This window comes from Elaeis guineensis, chromosome 15, assembly GCF_000442705.2.
Source record: "Elaeis guineensis isolate ETL-2024a chromosome 15, EG11, whole genome shotgun sequence".
In the NCBI taxonomy this organism is placed as follows: Eukaryota; Viridiplantae; Streptophyta; class Magnoliopsida; order Arecales; family Arecaceae; genus Elaeis; species Elaeis guineensis.
The window spans coordinates 64,433,161-64,443,778 of record NC_026007.2 but is presented as its reverse complement, the minus strand read 5'-3'; the positions used below and the strand labels follow the sequence as shown (position 1 = coordinate 64,443,778).

Sequence of the window (10,618 nt, the reverse complement as noted above, 5' to 3'; positions counted from 1 at the left end):
GAGAGTGTGAGAGAACTCTCCCTCAAATTTCTTCTTCTTCGTTTTTTTTTAAGTAGTAACTAGAAAGAAAAGGAAACACCAGGAAAGAAAATGCAGCCGTAGTCAAAAGTATCATTCACTCCTCTGTTTATCAATCCCAACTCACTTAACAATTTATGGAATTTATAAACATTTAGACATCAAGATGAATGCAGCAAGTGACAGGACCGATATAATTGAAAAAAACAAAAATCATCTATGGTACTGAAAAAATATCATAAAATACTACATATATTTTGAAGACATTCATCAAAAAATAGATGTTTAGATATTTATGCATACATATTAAAATATTAAAAAAATAAATAAATTTTAAAGATATTTGAATAGTTTAGATAAACATCATATAATCAATTTTTTTTTTATGAACATCTTCATATATGCACAGCAATTTATGGTACTCAAAAATATTGTAGAGGATCTTGTTTCAGATCGAAATAGACTCTATGCACTTGATCTTGTTGAAATAATTTCAACATAATCACAACGAGGATAGCAATACCTCTATAAGCGATAAGATTCTTTACACTTGGCTTGAAAGACGTGTTTCCTTGGAGCTAGGGGACCTTGTGGGAATCATAACAATCGGTCAATACCCCTCAAACAATAGAATTTCGTAAGCTCAGAGGAAAATACTAGATATGACCAACCTAGATGTTGACCAAATATATTAAGGACTCTTTTAATTTAACCGAGCACTTTAACGCTTTAGACAACGAACGAGTTATCATATTCCTCGAAGGATAGACTGTTATGAGAGACGATGAGATTTTCAAGAGATCTGATCAAGATTTTTAATATCGATGCCAAATCATATGCTATCTTTCATTGGAATGATATCGGTATAATTGCTTCATGATCCAGTTAGAAAGAGAAAAGATTTTCTTTAATTCATTCAACTCGAATCTCGCAAATAAAGATCAAAGAAAAAAAAAATTTGGAACATAAAGCTCAAATCTATTTTATTTATTTATTTATTGATTAAAAATAATGTATATATATATCTTCTATTTATAATAACAAGATTCGTTTTTACATGATTTGGATTGGATTTGTCTTCCTAACTTTTAGATAAAATTCCACCCTTAACTAATTTGGGTCTGATTGAACTTCTTATTTTTTATGGAACTCTTTTATCCAAAATAGACATGCCAAGTAAGAATGATCTTAAAAAATATTAAAGCTTTTTAGGAGATAGATTTCGACTTGTACATCAATTTTTTCTTTTGTCGCTTCATCAGATTCTTTTCGAATTGAAAGCCACGTCCAATAAAAAAAAATTTATTTCAAAAGAAAATTTTTAATTTGACCAATCTATTTTGGACACAAAATGAATTTTGATTCAATCACTAGGAATACTGCTCTCCAAATAGATGAAGTCATGTCATAGATTTCAAAAAACTATCTAATTTTTTTAAAAAAATCATCAAAATCAAATATTGTATGACCAAATTATGGACTCTAAATATTTGACTTGCGACTCGATTTTTTATTATTGTAAATCTTACTTCTGAATTCTATTCAACCTTATCCGTGATAATCAAAATGGTTCACATCGAGTTCAACGAGCCTTTTATATCACTTTAGTATTTTGGTAATTGTATTGGTGCTGGTTTTGCAATGAAAGATCTTGGCCTCATTTAAGGATGGGATAGAAGATGAGGATCAGTGCAAAGTTGGTTCCTAGATTGTAAAGCTCCCATGGAATGTATCAAGGAACATAGTTGCAACCATTTCTTAAATGACTAGTTTATATGCTATGTGACAAATAAGAGGGTAGATACATAAAAAGTGGTAGGTATGCTTTTGTAGCGTGGACATCCTACGTTGGCTAATTTTTGGATGTGATTATTTCAATGTGCATAAGGCATGGTTTAGCTTGTGATTGGGTCATCAAGGTAGAATCTATCGAGCAATATTAATTGCACATAGCAAGAGAACTAGGAAAATCAAATTGCAAATTAACCATGATCAGCAATGAGGCCTATAATACAACTGGTGGCATTTAAAGGTTTGAACTACAAGCCATGATCATCAATAAGAGCTACGTATGATGCCAGGTGAAATGCATTTGCAATATATGACATTAACATAGAATTTGCATTGTAATTCATATGATACAACAACTAAAATACTTGAAAATAAAATATCAAATAGATGCAAAATGAGTAGAACATTGCTATTTTTAGATAACATTATGCACGATTCTAATTGATGATTAAACATTTCTTAAAATTATATATATATTTTTAGAATTTTTGAGAAGCATCAGGAACATTCTAACCCTTCTTGATGATCTAAAACCCATGGATGCTAGTAGAGATGATAATTTTAGCCAATCTATCAACCACCTGATCCAATCCAACCCAAATGGGATGGATTTCATCAAATCTGATTGGAACTCAAAATAGATATAAATTTTAGAAAAAAATATCTGAAGGTGGTTCTGATCGGATATGGATAATGGTAATGATATGCCTCGATTCGAATCCTACTCGATATAATTTTAATATATATCTTTTTTTTTTAATTATAATGATTTGATATTGTTTATATATACTCAATTCGATCCGATCTGATCCGATCAATTTTTCTTATCTATTCGATTTGATTTGATTCGTATCTCTACTTGATATGATTCAATCCGATCCAAAATAGATACGGAATGGATATAGATATAGAATTTTTACTTATGGAGTGGATATATGTATGGGTTAATCCAATCTATGTCCCATGTGGTTTATAAGAAAAAGAAAACCAAGACAAGTGCTTGGGAAGGCCTTATTGGATGAAGTTGAGGACAACCTTTTTGTCGTTTAAATTTTTTATTAAAAAAAAAGAAAAAAAGAGAAAACTTTTTGTTGTTTAAACGTGCCAAAAGGTACTGTGGCACAAGATAGCGAGCCCTCGGTGTGATAGCCAGCCCTATACAGAAAGGCGGTGGGTGATGAGGCCATTGATGGCAACTCCACGGTGAGGTGGGGGTCGCCGACATTTCTGGCTGGGATCCGAAGAGCGTCGAGGAGGACCCACTGTTCCTCCGCCCCACCTAGAATCATCTCGAGAGGGCGCACCACCACGCTCGACACGTGTCCTCATCCAGCTGGCTTCGACCGCGACGCTCGTCCTGAAGCTCGGGCCCACCGTTCGAGAAGTTTCCCGAGCCGGGAGTGCGGTCTCCCGGAGCCGCACGGCTCTTCTCGACCGTTGGATCCATTCATTATAATGGTTTTGATGGCCGCTATCATCCAAGCGGTGGCCAAATCCAGGCTATGGAATTAAAATAGTAATTACTGTAATGGCTGTTATTAAGTATTATAACAAAAAAAAAAAAAAAAAAACAAAACAAAAGATAATGCCGTTCTTTGGTCAATTACTGATGACTGAATAATAAATATTTATTCGACTATTTATTGGATAAAAAAATTAGTCAAATAACAGCCATCATAACAGCATCCTGGTCCCTCCATTGTTTTGTATTGTTATTTATAATGAATGTCAATAGAAATAATAATTTTGATGTAATTTGTTTGATGCAGTCTAAGTTTTACAAGTATGTCTTTTAAAATAAGAGTTAACTAATTAATAAGCTATTTAGATATATTTGTCGAATGCAGGAGTAGCCAGAATGGTGGAGAGTGAGGATATTCCCCTCAGATACCACAAAACTTTGTTGCGTCCTTTTATGTAATATAAGTAGTCTCCAACTTGGAGAAGTACAGTTCTATTCAACTTTTAGAAATGAGAATATAAATATGAGAGTAAACGTTAAAAGATTCCATGCTATAATTGCAAAAGGATTATATATAGGCTCAGCTGTGTTGTCCTTTGAAGCTCCTGCACATCGCACACTCAAGAAAGGAATCTCTCTGTTTGTATCTAAGAGATTTATAGTCTCTTGAAGACAGGTTTCTAACTTCATATCCTTGACGAAGTTTGGTGGGGATATTGCCCTTCTTTTCCCGGCCCCACCCCAACCACAAAAAAGAAAAAAAAAAAAAAATCCTGTATTCTCTAATGCTTATCAAGCTATAAGGTTTTAGAGAATATTGTTATGAAATTGTGGGTTAGATGGCACGTATAATGATTTTAAACAATAAGTATTACCAAAGAGTTATTTTGTTATATGTGATAGAAAGGGCATCTATCTTTTAGCCTTCAGACTATTAATTAATATAATATTTTTAGTGCCAATTAATATAACATTTTTAAAATTCAAGCTCATAAATATTTGAAAGTAAAAAAGCAACATTATTTAATAATTATCATCTATAAATTTCTATTATACTTTCTTGATCAACTCATACTATTCACGATAGAAAAAAATAGTTTAAATGTTGCATTTTTGATAATAAATTTGATAACTCAAAAAACGGACACAAGCTATTCCAATTGATGATATGTCATTGGGTTTGCTCTACACTTTAGAAACAAGAAGAAAAATCAAAGGTTTTGGAGAAATTAACTTATACATCAAGTATATATAAAATGAATTGCATTAAATGCACTAATATACCGAAATACTTGATAAGACATATAAATTGAAGATCTACTTTATTGATTATGATCGATATATTGAATTTGATGAATTTTGATGATTAGATTGTGGCCAAAATATAATCATGCTACTAAAATCACCCATTTCTCTTGAGGCTTAAGTTAAAGGCAATTAAAACATATGATTTTTATCTCTGGATATCTTCTATGCTTTAGATATACTTAAATATTTATATCTTTAATTTGGATGTTCATCCTTGTTTTGGAGTTATTAAATCTTTTACTAAGATTAACGTTTGACATGGAGTCCAACTCTTGTTTTATTTAAGTAGATCAACTAAAATTCCTGAACAAAAGATCAACCTAAATTTAGGGTTGTCTCGTAATAGCTAAATATTTCTATTCCAATGTCTAACCAGTATTATTGAAATACTGGGTTAGGCGTAAATATGGCATAATAAATCCCCTATTTACACAGATCTACAAGCAAGTATAATGGATGTGATGAAGGGCCCACCATTTTAAGGGCTGTGTGGTTGCATCACTACCCTTCCAAGTGGTGCAGTAAAATATCGCACCCTGAGGACTCCTTTTTTGACTACTTTAATTGGTGTTAACACAGCGGTGGCTCCAGCATATGTTATGTAGCATAACAGCACCACAACAAGCAGCTTGAGAGCTTTTTCAGTTGTGGTGTTTTTTCGTAGGGTAGCTTGAAGGTTGGTACGTCCTATGATTAAGATATTGGAAAAGATTTGCAGATTGGAGGCTACCTTAGAAATATTATCCTTCGGTACCTTACCTATATATTACATGAGTCATTCGAAAATAACATTGGCTGTGTATCCAGTATAAGTCAAACATAATAATTTCCAGTATTTTGCCTTGCTGGATTGCTTTGATCTTGTAATTTAAGCAATGTACCATTTTAATTAAGTCAGCCAAGATAACCTTCCAGTCAAATAACAGCAGTTACATTATTAGTATCATGTATAAGGTAATTTACAGAAAAGTATTTATTTTTTATGTTTATATATATATATATAGAGAGAGAGAGAGAGAGAATTTTATTTGACTGCTATGCCTATACTGTTAAATAAATCAACTCCTTTCACTTACAGATGCAAATGCTTTACATGGATATATATAATTACTCCTAGAAACAATATATTTTACTTATTAGTTCTTATTGTGGGAGAGAGAAAGAAGGGAAATGCATCTTCTAGAAATGACATAATATTTATGTATTAAGCTACATAAATATTAAAAAGATGTTGATCAAATTTAAAGATCCACAATTATCCATACCACTTCTTATGGGCATCCCACACGCTAAACCATGTCACTGGTTTTTGAAAAATACTTTGGACTTCAGTTCTCCCACCAAAATAAAATTATTGACATGTACAAACATAAGATGGGTGCTCCACACCACAAACCCCTCGAACGGCATCAACATCCTTATGTCACACGGCATGGATCTTTGTATGAGTACTATTGTTGGGCCCCATTATTCATTTCAAGAGAAAAGGGCATACAGTTATGCAACCTTAAATTATTGATTAAAACTATAACTTTTGACCATCCAATAAAACACCGCCACATCATTCGATAAGATTTTTAAAAAAAATCTAACAAAAGTTGTATTTGAAATGGCCAAGTATGGTTAAATATATATTTTATTTTATTCACACTTTTCAACAAGTTTTAAAATTTTGAATCACAGAACAATGAGACGTTATTTTATTGAATAGTCATAAATAGTTTTTTTTTCCGAAGGTTCGCATAGGATGCTCGCGTGCTGCAAACGGCTCGCTGGAAAATCGCATTTAAGGACTCGTGGAAAATAAGATGCGAATTTTTTTAAACCCCCATCACCTCTCCCTCCTCCTCTATATAAACCGACTAATGCTTTCTCCAAATTCCCGCATCCCACCCCCTCCTCCTCCCACAGACCAACTCCCACCAGCCATCCTGGTTTTTATCATAGGGATGGAAACGGGTTATAGCCTAATCTACACCGTCCTCCTCCTGGCCCTTGTCTCCCATCTCCTGATGAGAAGGCAGCACAGGAGAAAAACCCAAGGAAAAGTGAAACTTCCACCCGGTTCAATGGGATGGCCTTACATAGGAGAGACCCTTCATCTCTACTCCCAAGACCCTAACGTCTTCTTTGCCACAAAACAGAAAAGGTGATCCATTCCTTTCCCCTTATGACCACATCCTTCCTTATTGTGCTCTCTTGTTTAGTCTTCTTCCAGTGCATGGGACTGAATGAGGTGGTGTTATTAGGTACGGGGAAATCTTCAAGACCCATCTTCTGGGCTGCCCCTGCGTGATGCTGGCCAGCCCGGAGGCCGCCAGGTTCGTGCTGGTGACCCAAGCCCATCTCTTCAAGCCCACGTACCCTCGCAGCAAGGAGTGGATGATCGGCCCGTGGGCCTTGTTCTTCCACCAGGGAGACTACCACATGCGGCTGCGGAGGCTGGTGCAGAGTTCCCTGGCGCCGGACACCCTCCGCGGCCTCGTCCCGGACATCGAAGCCATCGTCATCTCCATGCTCGACCCATGGGATGGCCGTGTGATCAATACGTTCCATGAGATGAAGAAGGTTGGTAGATTTTGCCTCTCATGATATCTAGTTTCGTAATTGGCTACTGCTTCTTTTTATGATCATGATGGTTTCTTTTTATTCTATTGTGAGACCATGTAGTTCTCCTTTGATGTGGGTATCCTCACAGTCTTTGGTGGCCGACTGGAAGAACGCTACAAACAGGAGTTAAAGAGAAACTACTTCATCATCGACAAGGGCTACAATTCTTTCCCCACCAACATTCCAGGAACTCTATTCCACAAAGCAATTCAAGTAAGAGAGAGGCCTCCATCTCACGTATGTTTCCTTCTTTTTAACTCTAAAATAACCAGACTGTTCACTTTTCTATGAATTGTTCTCCAAACAGGCGAGGACACGGCTACGTAAGAAACTGAGTGAGATCATGAATGAGAGGAGAAAGAAGGCAGGGGTGGAGAAGGATCTTTTAGGCTGCCTCATGAACTCACCGGAGCATTTAAGCGCTGATCAGATCTCCGACAACATCATCGGTGTACTCTTCGCTGCACAGGACACCACTGCCAGCGTCCTCACCTGGATCCTGAAGTACATCCAAGACAACCCGGAGCTTCTTGAAGCTGTGAAGGTAGGAGGGCATTTTGAGGCCTCGAGCCCTCAGATTTCTCTAAAAACCAGTTGGTAATTAGCTCATGATAGCGACTCTAATTTAATCTTAATATCCTTTTCATGCAGGAGGAGCAGATGCGCATACACGAGACCAATGGGTATGGAAGCCAACCCTTGACATGGACCCAAACGAGAAGCATGGTCCTCACTCATAGGGTGCGTAAATCTATCCCCACCAAAATGGAAATGGAAATGGATAATCCTCTCTTTGGTGAGTATGACCTTATGATATAGGCCATGGAAAGTGATGGTGCTTTCTTTGATGCAGGTTATATTGGAGAGTTTAAGAATGGCTAGTATCATTTCCTTCACGTTTAGGGAGGCCGTGGCTGATGTGGAGTACAAAGGTGAGCATGTGTGACAGCCAACGTACATCAGATTATTAAAAAAGAAGAAGAAGATATCTAACTTGGCAGATGCATTGTATTTGTTTGATTTTGTTGAGTATATGAACATTTCTTTGACCTTAATTTGTACATGAAGATGTGTAAAGTCTAATTGTTTGAGGAAATGCTCATGGGGTGCAGGGTACCTTATTCCCAAGGGATGGAAGGTGATGCCTTTATTCAGGAATATACACCATAACCCTGAATTATTCCATGATCCACAAAAGTTCGACCCTTCTAGATTCAAGGTATGGGGCTAGCAGATGGTTGGGTTCAGTTGATATATGGCATGGCATAAAGTCTTTTCTTTTAGAATCTATAGCTATATATGATTTCAAATGACACCCTTGCGGCAGTCGTTGAACCAATAAAACTCCATCATGTCATTTCCATACATTACAGCCTATAAACTTTGAGCATTATATATTTGGTTTAATAAGTATAACGGCATTATATAATAGCTTAAATGGTCTATTCTCCGTTTTAAAATAGTATTTATTGGTTATCATATCATTTTAACAAGTATAATGGCATTATATCATTATTATATAATATCTTAAATAGTCTATTCACTGTTTTAAAACAGTATTTATTGGTTATCATATCATTTTAAATGAACAGTAATGACATATGAATATGCATTAATTTCACGTAATAGATATTTCCAGAATTGTTACATCACAACTGTATGTTATATCATCATAGTAGCTAGTATTGCCGTGAACTACTATTCTGAATTAAATAGTGGTTATTAAAATTTTTAGCCTAATACATTTGGCACATGCTAGCCATGTCTCTCAAACACGAGAAGTAAAGAGTTTCATTTGGTCATCCTAGAAACCATGCAAGTGAGAGCACTCTGTGTCTCAACTTTCAGTAATGCCAGGTCTTTTCACCTGGCTAGTCTGAGCTTGATCGTTGAGAACAGTCTTTTCCACTTCTAATGGTGTTGTTATAAATTACAAAAGACAATCCCAAGTCAAGGGACCCTACCACCTTTTTTTTTTTTTCTGGTAGAAACCTACGACCTTTAAATGTTACTGAAATCATAGCTTTGACGTTCATTTTTCCTCTACTCTTCAAAGTGTCCGTTCCTCTAGCTTCTTTGCTTCCACCAACCTAATGTCCTTAATTTCTTTTGGTGAATGCAGACTCCCCCCAAGCCCAATACCTTTCTGCCATTTGGAAACGGCGTTCACGCGTGTCCTGGCAATGAGCTTGCCAAGCTTGAAATGTTTGTCTTGATCCACCATCTGGTGACCAAATACAGGTGGGTCTGAGATGAAGACTAAGACCTGGATACGCATATATTCTAATTTGTCTGATAGACCAAGGAAACCTGTTATTTATGCTCTTGGCCTATTCTCCTTCGAAGATTCCATGGGATAAAGAGGAAAATTCCAATCTAGAGAAAGACAAAGCCTGCTCTAAAGCTCTAGGAAATCAAACAAAGAAGGTGGATTCGTTACTCATATAATTTGCTTCCCTTGTCTCAATTTGGTTTGCAGGTGGGAAGTGGTGGGATCCCAAAGCGAGATTGAGTATGGCCCATTCCCAGTCCCCAAGCACGGTTTACCAGCCAAGTTTTGGAGAGCTTCCACCACCACCACCACCACCACCAGCAGTAGCAACAGCGGTGGCGGCGCCCAACGATGATGTCTTTCTGCACCATAAATCTCCAGCCGGTCATGCATGCACATTCCAGCAACTTGACCTAACCGGATGAATCTTAACGTCTCTAGCACCAAGTAGATGGGGGCCCCAATTCCTGTTACTTTGTATTTGATGGAATATAGTTATCCCCCAATGCATTTAATTGTTCAACCAAGGGGATCTCTATCACTATCGCTCACTCTCAATTGTCATTTGGTCCCCCTCCATCTTGTAATTTTGTATTGCTAGTATCCATTTGGATGACAAAATAGCATGACAGTGTAACATCATCCTTGATGCCATGAACCCTACATAGGATTAGATACATGTTGTGCCGCCACGTGTCTCACCAATGGAGTGGCTGTCGGAGGGCCAAGCGTCACTTCACCATTGGTTACAAGTAGGGGGAGCAGTTAAGTGTGTGCCTTGAGGGAGAGGACATTACTTAACTCCAGGATTGTGTGGCCAAAGTTGCAATGAGGGTGGGATGGTCCTTGGGGGAACTTAGGATGTGGTGGTGACCGGTGGCCCGTGGTCGGTGGTCGGCCTCTTATTGGATTATCTCAAGGATCAATTGGGTGCACCAGTGATTGTGGGTAGCCAACAGCAAAACGTACCGTAGGGTCTATTTGGCTCATGTCCGACTCCCACTCTTTTGAGAATCCTCTGGAGAGGATAGGCAATGGACATATCATGCCAGCCTTGTAGTTTGATGAGAGGTTTGATAGAAACAATATTAGGAATGATGAGTCTTTGTACAACTATGACAACATAGATGTAGTAGGGGGCCAGTCACAATATCATT

At 36.9% G+C, this 10,618-nt stretch overlaps 1 protein-coding gene across 2 annotated transcripts; it reads left to right on the top strand.

Annotated features, from left to right (window-relative positions):
• Positions 1-6,420: 6,420 nt before the first annotated feature.
• Positions 6,421-10,103, top strand: LOC105058241 (abscisic acid 8'-hydroxylase 3). Of its 2 annotated transcripts, XM_010941120.4 has the most exons (9): positions 6,421-6,728; positions 6,829-7,147; positions 7,250-7,402; positions 7,497-7,733; positions 7,841-7,930; positions 8,043-8,121; positions 8,302-8,408; positions 9,312-9,430; positions 9,669-10,103. In XM_010941120.4, exons 1-9 carry the CDS (start codon positions 6,445-6,447, stop codon positions 9,814-9,816), a joined length of 1,536 nt encoding a protein of 511 aa, XP_010939422.2. In that variant the 5' UTR covers positions 6,421-6,444; the 3' UTR covers positions 9,817-10,103. The 2 variants fall into 2 exon arrangements, with proteins under 2 accessions (XP_010939422.2, XP_029124249.1); XM_029268416.2 differs by lacking the exon at positions 9,312-9,430.
• Positions 10,104-10,618: the final 515 nt, after the last annotated feature.

Excerpts from the sequence above, each read along its gene's own strand:
- LOC105058241 (XM_010941120.4), top strand. The coding sequence starts at position 6,445 with ATGCTTTCTCCAAATTCCCGCATCCCACCCCCTCCTCCTCCCACAGAC. Across the intron at positions 6,729-6,828 it reads TTTGCCACAAAACAGAAAAG|GTACGGGGAAATCTTCAAGA; the intron begins GTGATCCATTCC and ends TGGTGTTATTAG. Across the intron at positions 7,148-7,249 it reads CGTTCCATGAGATGAAGAAG|TTCTCCTTTGATGTGGGTAT; the intron begins GTTGGTAGATTT and ends GAGACCATGTAG.